Consider the following 15238-nt stretch of genomic DNA (forward strand, 5'->3'; position numbering starts at 1 on the left):
ATTATATATATTTTTTAAATAATTAAGTTAAATTTCAATATAGAACATAGTTTTCAATGCCTTTTTCACCTTATATTTATTTTTAATTTGACGCATAAAAAGTAAAAAAAATAAAATATAGTAATTTTTTAATAATTAATTTATTTGGTTCAAGTGATATATTTTAAAATAAAATTCATTACTTCGTGGGTACGAGAAAAGACATGTGACGATCGGGGACATGAATATGTGCTTGTTACTACGGGAGACAGTCGACATGTCTTATTTACTAAGCAGACCTACAGAAACAATTTTGGGTCGGTTTAGAAAGTCCAGACTTAACTCAAGGCGTTTTAATATTTAGGGTAGGAAGAAATTTGAGTTTTAGGGGACGCGTGGAAGGGGAAAGGATACGTGTATATATTAAGAAGAAAATGGAAGGGTTTATATGACGTAAGATATGGGAATTAGAGATCACCCCTAACTCCAATAAACCCTAATTTTTGAATTTGAGTATGGGAAATGGGAATCTGGTTCTTTTATTTTTTCTGTTAACAAACTTCCTCAAAAGCCTCTCCCCTTATCTTCCTATGTCAGATCTCATCACGTTACTTCCCACTCTAATCTCTTTGCTAAATTACTCTTTTACCCTCTCGTTTGAATGGAACGATAACTCGATTAGTTAAAGTATATACTCGTAAACGTGTATGTTGGTTGAAGACAGTTGAACTCGAAAAATATTTTAGACAAAAAAAATTTAAAACTTTTTTTTTTTTTTATATTATTAAAAAAAGATTATTAACGTACTAAAAGTTGGTTTGAATCATCGAGTCATCTGAACGCTCCAACATATTCGAGAGTTTGAATTTGAAATTTGAGATTCAACTTTTTGCCTCTTGTTAAATTTGTAGGTTCAAACTCGGGTATAAATAACAATCTCTCACCTCAAACGCTTTATAATGTAAAAAATTAAACTTTATGCCTCTCGTCAAATTCGTAGGTTCAAACTTACGAATAAATGGGGATATCGAGCTCTCACCCCGTACATTTTGTAATGTCAAAGGTATGAATTTGGCTCTTGTTAAACTCGTACGTTCAAACCTATGAATAAGAAGGATCATCGAGCTCCCACCTCAAACATTTTGTAACATTGAAGATTCGACTTTTTGCCCCTCGTAAAACTCGTAGGTTAAAACTCACGAATAAGTAAGAATAGCGGGCTCTCACCATAAACATTTTCTAATGTCAAAGATTCGACTTTTTGTCTCGGGTTAAATGTTCAGGTTCAAACTCACGAGTAAATAGGGAGACTGAGCTCGTTAAAGATTCAGACTTTTTAGGTAGGGAGAAACCATTAAAACTTTCTAAACATTATTAGTGATAAAACTATAATCGAAATTACCAAATGAGGCAAGAAATAGAAAAAGAGTATGAAAAGGGAAATTGAAAATGATGGGAAGATCTGTTAAGATAATTATAAAAAGAGAAGAAAAAAGGTAAAGGGCATAATTGTAATTACGTCCTTCCCGAATCCCTTCTTTCTTCTCTCTGCATCTCTCTGTTTGTCTCTGCAAATCCTTTTGAATCTGTAGCTCAAAAAGGTTGCTTAAAGGCCGTTCACTGTTTCCATCCGAGAGAAAATTAAGCAAAAAGTGTGTTCAACGGCGACAAAAGTTTCTATTTACAGTAACCCAACGCCAAGAGAATCGCTCTGATGCAATGGTCCGCGCCGCAATGGCGCCCACTTTCTCTCTCTCTCTCTAGGGTTTTTCGTTTTTTTCCCTGTATGGAGGAGAATACTGTTTCTCTCACATCAGGGACCGACTCCGACTTTCTCAATCTCCATCTTTATCTCTATACCTGGAATTCTGTGCGTTTTTGCTAAGATTTTGATGGAATTCTCAGTCGGTAACCGGCTTTCTTCTTCTCATTTTCTTTTTAATTCTTCTTAACTCACATCTCTGGCTGCTTCCGTCAGTGAATTGCTGTCGCATCCGTCATCTTTTAAATGCTCTGATATTGTATTTTAACTTCCCTTTTCCTCGAATTCTGCTGATTTGAGATAAGGGTGTTGGTGAGGTGGAACTCTGATTCTTCGATTTATGGCATTTCCTTTTTGTTTTTGTTGGTACATGGGGAGTTTTCGCAAAAGTGTAGTTTTGTAATTGTGTTTGGCGGTTAATTTTAGGGTGTGCGAGCTTGCAGGGGGGATATAATGGATGTTTTTCTTAACTTTATAATGGCGAAGGATAGTAAGCTTAGGAGTATAAGTCTTGGCCGCTGTCGTTGGATGGAATTCTAGCATTACTTGCCATTTGATTTCTGAAATTGATCTTGATTAACCAAAATGGAAAACCCCTTTTCGTCCAAGGAGGAAGGGATGATGGGGTATTGGGGACCTTCCAGAACTCAGGCCGAAACTATGAATTCCACTGACGCTGGAATGAGGATTTTGAGTCCTGAAGATGTCCTCCCCACCTTCTCTGACATGATGAATTTTGATTCTTATGCGGCAATCGATCAGATTTTCACATCTTGTGGGTTTTCATCGATGCCCCAAATGAGTACTTGCGGTTCTATCGAGGGCTTGTCTTTTGTAGAAGGGGGGTGCCATGAAGGATTCCCTCTGAATGAACATGGTGGAGCTTCTATTTCCATGGCGAATTCTTTTACTTGTGGGGACAAGGCGATGTTTCAGCTGCCAGACACTGAATTTGGGGTGTCTAATGTTTCGGACAACGCAAACAAAGTAGATTCTAAATCAAATGATGTCCCTGTAGACATGGATAGCTGTCTGATCTCTAGGCCGTTTGGTTGGTCACTTGATGAGAAAATGCTGAGGGTTTTATCCATGTTTAAAGAGTCATCACCTGGAGGTATTTTGGCTCAAGTCTGGGTTCCTGTGAAGCATGGAGACCAATTCTTCTTGAGCACCAGCGAGCAGCCATATTTGCTTGATCAAATGCTCACAGGGTACCGTGAAGTGTCGAGGTCGTTTACATTCTCAGCAGAAGGAAAACTGGGTTCTCTCCTTGGGCTTCCTGGTCGTGTTTTCACCTCCAAACTCCCAGAATGGACATCAAATGTTAGATATTACAGTGACCACGAGTATCTGAGAATGCAACATGCAATCGGTCATGACGTTTATGGATCGATTGCCTTACCGGTATTCAATAACGAAGTCGAAAAATCATGCTGTGCCGTACTTGAAGTTGTTACTACAAAGGAGAAGCCCAATTTTGATGCAGAAATCGACATTGTTTCCCAAGCACTAGAGGTTAGTTCTCTTTATGCACTAGTTTATCGTTAACTTCCTGATATAAAATAGTTACAAATGATCTCATTTGCTATTTTCTAGTGATATTTTTCTTGCATTCCACTTTTTATGAGCTTTATGAACAATTATACCATAAGGTTCTATTGACTGACATCTCTTTGGACCATGATCGTTGCAGACTGTTAGCTTGAGCACTGTTCCGCCTCCTCGACTATATTCGCAGGTACTATATTATTTTTAGTTTTTTCTGCAATTTCCTTATAGCAATATGTAATAACTCTTCAGTGATTATTTAGGTTAAATATAAAGATCGATCTTTAGCGTTTATGATATTTTTCTATTTTATCTTAGTTCTCTTAAGCTTTTGCTGTTAATACTCATTGAATCAATTGATTTAAATTGAATGTTTCTGAATTAATTATCTGCGGTGGACGGTCATATTTTTCTATGGACCTGCTCCTATGGAATGCTTAATGAACTATCCGATTCATATGACGTTGAGTGATTGAGAGAAGTTGAAAGAGTAGAAAATGGGGAGAGAGATTGAGAAAGCGGGAGATCGCGAGTGAGGGGGAGAGAGAAGTTGAAATAGCGGTCTTCGTTATTAGTCTTTTTCAATTCTACATCGTTACGGGTTTAGTTATATCAATGAAATATTTATTACAGTGCTTGAAGAAGAACCAGAGAGCTGCACTGGCGGAGATAGTGGACGTGCTACGTGTTGTATGTCATGCACATAGACTACCTCTTGCCCTAACCTGGATTCCTTGTTGTTATTCTTTCGACGCCGTTGATGAGGTTGCAAGAGTTCGTGTTAAGGAGAACAACATTAACCCAGAGGAGAAATTTGTATTATGTATTGAGGAAACAGCATGTTATGTGAATGACAAATCAACTCAAGGATTCGTGCATGCATGTCTGGAGCATCATCTTGAAGAAGGGCAAGGGATAGCTGGGAAAGCTCTTCAATCTAATCATCCCTTCTTTTATCCTGACGTGAAGGCATATGATATTAATAAATATCCGCTGGTCCATCACGCACGCAAGTTCGGTTTGAATGCTGCAGTTGCAATCAGGCTGAGAAGCATGTACACCGGCAACGATGATTATATACTTGAATTCTTTCTACCTGTCAATATGAAAGGAGCTGCAGAACAACAACTATTGTTAAACAATCTCTCTGTTACCATGCAAAGAATGTGCAGGAGTTTGAGGACAGTTTCAAAGGAAGAACTAATAGGGGCTGAGGATTCTGTTGTTGACTTTCAGAGTGGATTAATTGGGAAGTCCACAACTACATCAATGAGAAACTCGCAATCCACGGTAACAGACAGTGAAACAAGGGTGTCTAACTCGATAAATAATGGAGCTGAAGCGGAATGTCCTGAGAAGCAGGTTATTTTGCTCCTGTATTCCTATGTGTTGCTCTATTGTTTCTCTTGTTCTTTCCATTTTGCTATTTTCTTCAAGTTTTGGCACATTTACGAACCAGCAATGGATTGATCTTTAACAGTTACTTATGCGCCTTATCTTGCAGATGACTGATGGATCATGGAAGCAGGGTGAGAAAAAACGTAGCACATCCGAAAAAAACGTGAGCTTGAGTGTTCTACAGCAATATTTTTCTGGGAGTCTCAAGGATGCAGCAAAGAGCATTGGTGGTGAGCGCGTATTTTATTTCTTCCTTATTTTTGATGAACAACCATCTTTCATTCACATAAATCAAAATATAGAAAAAAGGCCGCATGAAAAAAAACCAATGGCCAACAAACGCTGGACAACAGAACAGAACTTAAGAAATGATCGCTGTTGACTTCTGGAGTATGAACTAGAGATTTAGAAATCCATCAACCTGAAACCTCCTCTCATGACTAATATAGATTAAAAGAGGTTATGGTTTCTTTCCGACCAAGTAGTCTATAAAACAAGTAGGAGCCAAAAGTTTCCCGTAGATGGCACCGATCTCTCTGTAGTAAAAAGGAAGTGCCCCGGTGGTCTACATTTCCGAAGTTTACTTGTGCTAGTTAGGGCCTTGGACTAAGGTACTGTTTAAGGTGTTAATAACAACATCTATAATTCTAGTCATTGATTGTGAAATCCCTCTGCTTTGTAAGGTGACAGTTTAATGCTGTACAGTTGAAGTATGCAACGTTGTGGACTTAGCCATGCGTTCGGGATTTTCGTATCATGAAAAATGATTTTGAAGTACTAAAAACATGTTTTCAAGTGATTTTGAATCTGACCACAGTGACTTCAACCATTTCAAAATTACTTCCTAACACGTTGCTAATGTCTCCATTTAAGCCTAGTCGTGTCATAAGGGTTTAGAAGAAACTTTATNTTTTTTTTTTTTTTTTTTTTTTGGCATTTTTAGTTTGTCCAACAACGCTGAAAAGAATATGCAGACAACACGGGATTTTGAGGTGGCCGTCCCGTAAAATAAACAAGGTAAACCGTTCGTTAAGGAAAATACAGACGGTTCTTGATTCTGTGAAGGGGGTGGAGGGCGGCCTGAAGTTTGATCCAACTACAGGGTGTCTTATGGCTGGTTCTCTTATTCCAGAACTCAATGCACAAAATAGTCTTCTCTTCTCTGATAATAACCCAGCTATACCAAACCTTGACCTGTTCCTTCATGACGTAAATTCGGTTCCTTCGGCCCCTTTCAATACTCAGAATTCTGCCATCAAACTGGAAATGGACGAGTCTTCCGTTTCTATATCCCAAAGAACGTCATCGAGGGGTGTTCTCATTCCAGAGAAGGAACCGAACGTTCGCCAGCATGATTGTAGTGAAGGTTTGGAGTCCGCTGGTGTAGATGCTGCATCATGCCAGCTTGCTGATCTGGATATGATGAGTTGGGATGTCCAAGGGAATGCCTCAGTTTCTATTGCTGCTAAAAAAAGTGACAGATTGGATTTTGTGAAGAACGATTTGAGATCAGGAGATGCCGACTGCCAATTTATGGCCAAGAGCTCGATCTCTTTTGCAGCTGCTGATGAAGTCGGTACCGTGTTGAATGAACATTACCAGCCAACTACTTCGAGCATGACCGACTCATCAAATGGCTCTGGCTTAATGATTCATGGCAGTTCATCTAGCAGTCAGAGCGTCGAGAGGAAGCATTTGCCAGAAAAAGTTGGCTCGGTTGACAGCGAATCCAAGATTATTGTAAAAGCTTCATACAAAGACGACACAGTTCGATTCAAGTTCGATCCTTGTTTAGGATATCTCCAGCTCTACGAAGAAGTTGGCATGCGATTCAAGCTAAACCAAGGAACATTTCAACTCAAATACCTAGACGATGAAAAAGAATGGGTGATGCTAGTAAGCAATTCAGACTTACAGGAATGTCTCGAGGTGATGGACGAAATCGGCACGAGAAATGTGAGGTTTCTCGTCCGTGATATCGTGTGTGCCGTGGGCAGTTCAGGTAGCAGTAGTTGCTTCCTATCTGGATGTTCCTAACAAGTATTGGATAACCCTCAAACCAACATGTCACTACGAAAGGAAGGTTGATCATGCTACCACGTCGAGACCACCACGGTTCACATGAAAGAGTATCTCCATTAACACTGAGCTCTCTTCGATAGCACACCAATATTTGGGGCAAGTCGAGGTGCAGCTCAACGTAGCACGACCATGTTGTTTTATAAGCTTAGGGGATCAGGAAATAAGTTCTACTTATAGGTTGAATGAATAGGGTTGTAAATGATAAGTTAGGAAGGGGATGTGTTTGATTTAGAGGGGAATGAAAGCATTCTGTTTAAAAGAAGGCTTAGAGTTCCTTACTCCGTAATCATTTTTTTTTCCTTCTGTAATATAAATAAAGTTCGTTATTGGTAGCTGTAATATCTGGACAAGGAAAATAATTTAATATAAGTTCTAAATAATTAAATTATTATTATTTTAAATGGGCCAATAAAATAATTAATAAATAAAAAGTAAATTCTAAAAATACAATATTTTAAAATATAAATTTAAAATTTAGATACCAAATGCAATATTAATTCTTTATCGTTATTACTCTGTTTCAAAACCCTACTTCAAAACCCTATTTAACTTTCAGGCATCCCTCCTACCCATTACCAGCCACCGCGTTTTACCCGCGGCACCCCGAATCCTGCAGGTTGTTCCTGCCCGACGCTGTCTCAGTCGCCGCCGCAGTCTGCACTTTCAGCCTTCCCGCTGCTTTCTTCCTCTCCCTCTATTTCAGAAACTCAGTGGTTCAGCATTTTACCCGCGTCAGGTTTTAGTTTTAGTTTTTGTTGTTGTTTTGTTTGGTTGTCTTATGCTGGTTTATTCACTTCACCCACGGAGAAGGAAATAAAGATTTTTTTTTTTTGTTGTTGATTTATTCTTCCACCAATGTTCAATGAATCTAAATGAAAACAGAACAATAAGAGTGTTTTCCTCGTAAGTTACAAAGAATGATTCAATTAATCAATGAAATGCAAACCACGACTGATTTCATGTTTCTTGCCCTTTTTGTTTTTGATCCAAACACTTGAACTGATTTGAACTCCTTCCAAATTCTGGAATTCCGAACAGGGTTAATCTCTCACTACTCCAAGGAGGCTTTCATTTCGCCTTGGATATGGGGAAGAAACGTAATAACGAGAAACAGAAGGTAATTCTACCGCCGGACCTTCCACCAGAGGTTACCGAGGAAGAAATTGAGGTCTCCGATGAGGATTTGGAGTTTGTCAAGGAGAACCAGGACTATGCCGTCTCTGTTACTCGTCTAGACACTAAATCCATTACCAAGTTTGTATTAAATTTCCATGAGCTACTTTCTGAATTGTGTTTTTTTCGTTGCTGCCTTACGTAACGAGAGAGTGAAAATTATAGTTTCTGTGGTCCTTAGGACAGCCGGTAAGAATATTACTGGAGTAAATTATGTGCTGAACATTTTAATTTATTGTTCTTGAAGGCATGTTACACGTGTTGCTAATGTTGAAGAAGATGCTTTGGAGGTTTTATATGAGAAGCGTCTGCGCAAGAAGCCACTGCCGAAACCGGAGGAGGAAAATAAGACCCAGGTTGATCGTGTAGATGCTCTTCCTGTCAAAACACTTGAGGGGGAACTTTACTACCGGACATGTATATCTTACTTGTCTTCTTTGTCTCATATTATGTCCAGCTACATTTGCATATTCACTCTCTTACTGCTTGCAGCAAAAACATCTGATGCACCTGAAGATGGTGGGAACGAAGAGGCAATGGAAGAGGACAGGGTAGATAATGGTGTATTGAAGTTAACTAAAGCGGAAAGGAGGGCAAAGCTGAAGAAAACTAAAAAGGTTGCCAAGAAACAAGAGGATGTGACCAAAGCTGAAGAAGTTAAACCAACCCCACAAGCAGCAGTTTTGGTATTCTTCTGCGATTTCACTCTCCTTCTCCTTTATAGCACTGTTGCATAAAATAATGTCTGTAGTTTTTTCATGAAAAAGATATTGAAATTACCTCAACTCGTGGGCTTGTTCTTATAAAAAAAAAGAAAAAAATTGTGGGCTTGTTAAGCTGGTAGACAAGAAAATTCTTTGGTTTCGGCCTGCTTGTCTGACTGGCTCTTAATACAATAGGAAAATGTTCATATAATATCCTATTCCTGGGTTTGTTTCAAGTTGAAAACCATCTTTCACTAAGTTGAAATAAAAAAAAAAAAAAGTGGCCACAAAAAGCCACGGCCACACAAATCATGTGGCTTCCACAATTTCTGGTAATAAAAATAATATACAGGGTTGCCACAATTGCTAGTAATAAAAATAAAGGGCTTCCACAATTTCTGGTAATAAAAATAATATACAGGGTTGCCACAATTGCTAGTAATAAAAATAAAGGGAAGTTCCTGAAAGAATCATAACAAGTAACATATTGGACTGTTCAGAGGGATATCCTTTACCTACCAATTCTGTCTATCATGTGATATTTTAATAGACTAGTTTAATTTCTCTTCAGATTCGGTTTCTTTAATTATCTCTTTTCTTGAAGGACAAAATGTTGTATCATTATTCGTTCCACCGGCAATTAGAAGCTATGAAGCATGAACATTTTGTTTTCAGTAAAGTGTCTGTGTTGGACATGGATATGTCCGGACACATGTCCGACACTCTAATTTTTTTTTTTTTTTCTAATTTTGGACACAGCTACGTTTGGATATTGCTCTAGAAAATATTTAACCTATAAATTTGGAAAAAGAAATTGAGATGCTATTATAGATTAAAACCTTATATATTGATCAATCCAAAAGTATTAGGAGGAGATCTTCATCCTCTAGTCATAACGAAGTAAATCTTTGTATATCTTTTAAGATTTCAAATAGCGTTAATTGGACTAACTTTGTATGTTTTTGGTGAAGTATATTTTGTTTTTATGTTAAACTTGCATGTTTTGTCTATAAACAAATATTAACATGACAATATACATATACTTTATATAACAAAGGTGACGAATGTGTTTGTGTTCTACTTTTAAGAAATTGACATGTTGCCTCATCTGTGTTGTGTTGTTTCTCGTGTCCGTGCTTCTTAGATTAGGAACTGCCACGTAGGATTCATGTACACTGGTTCAATGTGCTACTGTCTAATATGAGATTTCCTTTCCATAATTGTATGTTTGATCCTTGCATTTGTCGTTAATCTCCTTGTGATTCTAGACCTGGAAACTACTCTCTCGATCTCATATGTTTGTTTTGTTAAATATTTCTCTGTTAAGGCGGAAGTGGTAGAAGATCTTACTGCTGAAAAGACATTTGAAAGTAAGAAGCAGAAACTTGCGGAGCTTGGAATTGCGTTGCTGGCAGACCCAAATTCCAATATTAAGTCTCTGAAGGACATGCTACAGATTGTTAAGGATAATGATCAAGCAATTGTGAAACTTGGACTTCTATCATTATTGGCTGTTTTTAAAGACATTATACCTGGGTTTGACACTGATTTTATTCCTCTTGCTCTTTTTAATAGTTCATAATATATTTGTTTGTTCGTCTTTAATTGCATCATTTACTTTTTTTTTGTGTAATGAAAAAGAAAAAATCATATAATTTCATTCCATTATAAAAAAAATTATCTTTAGCTATAACAAGTAATTATTATAATGTCATATAATAGTAATTATAGGTAGAAATTCCGAATTTTAAATTATATAGTCGCACATTTGTTTATTATTTTGATTCCAGAAATTATTATTCTAAAATTTTCTATACTGTGGAATGCATATACAGTTATCGGATTCGGCTTCCTACAGAAAAGGAGCTAGAAGTTAAAGTATCCAAGGATGTCAAGAAAATGCGGTACTATGAGTACACTCTTCTCACTACTTATAAGGTTTGTTCTCCTATTTATTTTCTTCTTTCCATGTAGTCTTGTCTTCTATGGCTTGGAATGTTGTTTTTCAATAGAACACTTTCAGAAATCAAAATCAGTGGAAATTTTCACAACTCTACCTTACTTTATACTCAATCAAGTCCTTTGGTTCACTTGTGGCATGTGATTAGATATTTGTATGAGATTATTTGTGAAGTGCATGTTTTCTACATCATGTGGCCACTGAAATTTCTTGATTTTTTGCTTTGAATAATTGGGGATCTCGATGCCTTTTTATTAAAGACGATTTCCTTTAATGTGTTATCGAACTTAATTTTGCTTGTTGATATTTTTTTTGCACAAATTTTTCCAGGGATACCTGCAGAAGCTGATGTCATTGGAGAAATCTACGGCATTTCAGCATATTGTTATTCGCTGTATCTGTACGTTGCTTGATGCAGTTCCCCACTTCAATTTTCGAGAGACATTGTTAGGCATTGTTGTTCAAAATATAAGCTCCCCTGATGATGTTGTTAGGTTAGCCTCTATTTATCTTCCTTTTCATGAACGAATATTGAAATAAGAAATTTTATATTCATTCCTGTTATTACATGTTAAAAATTTTAAGAATAAAATAGTGCAACAGCACTAGTCAAGTTTATTATTTTTTTTTTTTTCACATCATCAACGAATGGCTCGTTTGTTCCTGAAGTTGTGAAATTGTGCATTTCTTAGTTTGTACATCTTTTCTGTTCCTGGGTTTTGAAAGTGTGCATGTGTTTTCTCCCAATCCCGGGTTTTTTTCTCTCTGCCTAGAATATGCTCCAACATTTATGCTCAAATGATATTTTTGGATTGGCAGAAAACTCTGTAGTGGTGCTATTAAGTCTTTATTTATCAATGAGGGAAAGCATGGTGGTGAGGCGACTGTGGAGGCTGTCCGGTTGATTGCTGATCATGTGAAATTTCATGACTGCCAATTGCATCCTGATTCCATCCAGGTTTGAATTCTCATTCTTGCCCCCTTTTTTTAAGCATATGAGGCTCATGCTTTCTTTTAGAAGTTTATGCCTTGACGCAAGCATATTGAAGCTAAGTTTTGCTGCTCTTGTAGTTGTTAGAGAAACAATACAGTCTATTTTCAAAATGTAGACATCTACTTCTTTAATTCCTCTTTTTCTCGGCCTGTTTTTTTGTTTTTTTTTTTTTTTTGTTTAGTGACTCATGGTTATACATTTTATGCAATTTACTCGGTCCCTTTTTTTAAAAAAAGTTATTGGAGCTCCTGCCTCACATCACCTCATTGCATATGTGTGTGCATGATATGGCCATGAAATACGGGATTTGTTTTTTTGTAGTAACTTCTTAAATTTAGAGCTCTCTGCATCTGGATAAAAAGTAAAATGGAAGATGCTTGAGTCAAGGTTGGGATGACATGAGTTACATTAGCTGTGGTTCAGCTACAATTTTGGTTTTTGTTGTCTTTCAAGTCTTTCACAGATGAACTTATAAAAATACGGGGAACTAGCCTGGTTTGAAGATACAAGGATCCAATGAGCTTGAAGCCTAGTTATTAAAAAATGTGCTTGAAAGCTATATCACGTGTGGTTTCCAGATATTAAATTATTTTAAATTTTCAATTGTTAATCCCAAGGCATGCGCACAGACTCATTTGTTGTTGAAATGAAACATTGAAGTGCAGTCTATTTCTTTGGGTTTATTTTTTTTCTCTCTCAAAGTTTCCTGTTCGCGACTTTTTCCAGCCTTTCATGCATCTAACATTTGACGAGGATTTGAGAAGAGCAGAAAAGCAAGATGAGCATAATAAAGTAAAGAACAAAAAACAATGGAAAAAAAAGAATCGTGAGGAAAAAAAGAATCGTGAGGAATCAAGTCATTCGCAAGGGAATGATGGAAGACAAAGTACGAGGACAAAGTTTACTGAAGAGGTATTACTGTTGCCTATTATTTTCTTTTTTCCCTTTCTCAATTGATTTGGCATCTTTTTAGCTGGTAAAGGATGATTGTTTGTGATGTTTCTCATAGGTTGCTGCGGATTACAGGGCTGCTTCTCTTGCTCCAGATGTGATGAAGCAAAGAGAGATGCAGTCAGATACACTTCGTGCTGTATTTGAAACATATTTCCGAATCTTAAGGCATACAATGCAGTCATTAAAGGCTAGGTAAGTTATTATTATTTAGAGCTTGCACGTTGTTTGTATTGCATTGGTTTGTGTTTTCTTCAACAATTCGGTCTTACAAAAAAATGTCCAAGTACTTTTATGTGCTTGTGCATGTACAAGAGTGAGCAAGATGGCATGAAATCTCTTTTAATATTCATTTAACTGTACTTCAATTTAATTAAAATATTATGAATCATTTTACGCATCTCTAATATAACTTTTTATCTTTTGAGTTGAACTAAACTTTTCAATTACTGTACAAATATGAAGAAAGATTGGTGTTTTACTTTTTCTGAAAAAAGGGTACATAACTAAACAAGAGCAAACCATACCATTTGTTTGTTTCAGTTCAGTTCCTTTTTTTAAGCTTGATGCTAACGGGAAACTACTCTTAAAAGTTAAATCAATTGATCCTTGTATATACCCTAGATAGGGAGGCTCCCTCCTTTAGCTCGAGTCTTTGACTGGATGTTGGTGTAGGGATACTGGTCTGCTTGAATTGTCCTTAAGCTTGAAAATTTAAATTTGATCAGACATGTTGATTCATGAAAGCTTTGGTGTCTTTGTATCTTCATGGATTTTGAATTGTTTTTCAATGTACGTTGCATCTTACGCAACTCAGACTGCTGAACCAAGTATCTTTCATTTATTATGAAGGCCTGAAGCAAATATTACTGCATCTACTACTAGCCCATCTGGATCCCATCCTCTGCTTGCTCCATGTTTGAATGGGTTGGGGAAATTTTCTCATCTGATCGATTTAGATTTCATGGGAGATCTTATGAATTATCTAAAAAGGCTTGCTTCTGGTGATGATAAATCTTCTGAGAAACAGTCGCAATGTTTGACCGTTTCTGAGCGCCTTCAGTGTTGCATCGTGGCATTTAAAGTAATGAGGAAAAACCTTGATGCTTTGAATGTTGATCTTCAGGACTTTTTTGTTCAGCTGTACAATATTGTACTCGAGTACAGGCCTGGAAGGTTAGTGCTGAACTCTAAACCATAATACTAAAATTGTTGCTCGTTCTTTTAAAAGCAAGCCTGGTTAATGTTTGTTCCAAGGATTATTTTAATATTTATGCTCTTCATTACAACAAGTTCCCTGATAACGTCATTCAAGTTCCAATCACAGAGATCATGGTGGATTGTTAGCTGAAGCTTTGAAGATAATGTTGTGCGATGATAGACAGCATGACATGCAAAAGGCAGCTGCATTCATTAAGCGTTTGGCTACTTTCTCATTATGCTTTGGATCTGCAGAGTCGATGGCAGGTATATTAAGAAGCTTGTAAATTCCTTTTAGTTTTGAAAAATATTTTCATGACTTTTATTTAACCTTGTATATGTGGTGGCTATTTACAGCCTTGGTCACCGTAAGGCATCTTCTTCTGAAAAATGTCAAGTGCCGCAACCTTTTGGAAAACGATGCTGGGGGAGGTTCAGTGTCTGGTTCAATAGCGGTAAGGTTTCATTATAACTTTCTCATTACACCGGGTTTTTCATGATTAAACTTCATTTGTGCTGCTCATCTCTGTATGATGTTTATCCCCCCGAATTTCATGAACGCGAGAAAACAAAAACAAAAAATTACCAAAGAATGTAGCTTTCCAAGTCCTTAAAAATGTATTTTAAGCTGATCAAAATATGCTTTGCATATAATTTACATATAATGATTTGCCTGCGAAATTGAACTATTGATTGAATCATCCCACCTCAACCCTACTCAAAGGAGGAAAGAGAGACTAATTTTTGCTAACTTGATATGCAGAAATATCAACCATATGCTTCTGACCCAACATTGAGTGGCGCTCTTGCTTCTGTCCTTTGGGAACTTAATCTTCTGTGGAAGCATTATCATCCAACTATCTCAACGATGGCAGCGAGCATATCAAGCATGAATAATGCTCAAAACCAAGTTTATATCTCCACTGTTGCTCCCCAACAGGCATTCAAAGACTTGTCGCTGGAACAAGAGTCTTTCAACCCACAGTTTAATGTACGAAAAGTTAACAAGAAAAAAAGAGGCAGGGAATCATCCGAGCCTACTCTCGATACTTGCAGCGCAATCGACGAAAATGAAGTGAAAGAGAAACTTTCAACAAGATTCTTTCTTCTCCGGGACATCAAGGAGAATGAAAGGTTGAGAGCTGAATTGGAGCGTACCACTTTGTCTTTGCAGCTATACGAAGAATACAAAAGGCAAAAGAGAAAAACCAAAAAGTCCAAGAATGTTTAATTTTGTTTAGGTTATTTTACAGACCTTCAAAAAAATTTGATATTTTTGTATAAATTCTTCGTGGTTGCAAGAAATGTAGACCGATTTAGTTGAGAGGAAATGTAAAAGTTCTTCGTGGTTGCAAGAAAATGTAAACCAAAAATTAGTCTCTCAAACTTCATGAATATGAAATAGATAAAAATAACTAAGAAAGAGGTGAGTGAAAATCGTGTTTATAAGGAGAGAGAGGGAGAGAGAGAGAGAGGGTCAAAGAACG

The 15238-nt window shown here is 37.0% G+C and overlaps 2 protein-coding genes across 2 annotated transcripts; both read left to right on the forward strand.

Moving 5' to 3' along the window:
- Positions 1-1504: 1504 nt before the first annotated feature.
- Positions 1505-7108, forward strand: LOC111800427 (protein NLP9-like). Its single transcript, XM_023684113.1, has 5 exons — positions 1505-3256; positions 3435-3479; positions 3923-4651; positions 4794-4917; positions 5631-7108. Exons 1-5 carry the CDS (start codon positions 2327-2329, stop codon positions 6722-6724), a joined length of 2922 nt encoding a protein of 973 aa, XP_023539881.1. The 5' UTR covers positions 1505-2326; the 3' UTR covers positions 6725-7108.
- Positions 7109-7295: 187 nt separating this feature from the next.
- LOC111800096 (nucleolar complex protein 3 homolog) lies at positions 7296-15111 on the forward strand. Its single transcript, XM_023683676.1, has 14 exons — positions 7296-7505; positions 7808-8023; positions 8190-8359; positions 8435-8628; positions 9974-10182; positions 10482-10584; positions 10937-11100; positions 11426-11564; positions 12327-12512; positions 12610-12746; positions 13404-13727; positions 13879-14018; positions 14109-14206; positions 14515-15111. Exons 2-14 carry the CDS (start codon positions 7854-7856, stop codon positions 14980-14982), a joined length of 2502 nt encoding a protein of 833 aa, XP_023539444.1. The 5' UTR covers positions 7296-7505; positions 7808-7853; the 3' UTR covers positions 14983-15111.
- The last annotated feature ends 127 nt before the right edge of the window (positions 15112-15238 follow it).

This window comes from Cucurbita pepo, chromosome LG08 (assembly GCF_002806865.2).
Source record: "Cucurbita pepo subsp. pepo cultivar mu-cu-16 chromosome LG08, ASM280686v2, whole genome shotgun sequence".
NCBI lineage: Eukaryota > Viridiplantae > Streptophyta > Magnoliopsida > Cucurbitales > Cucurbitaceae > Cucurbita > Cucurbita pepo.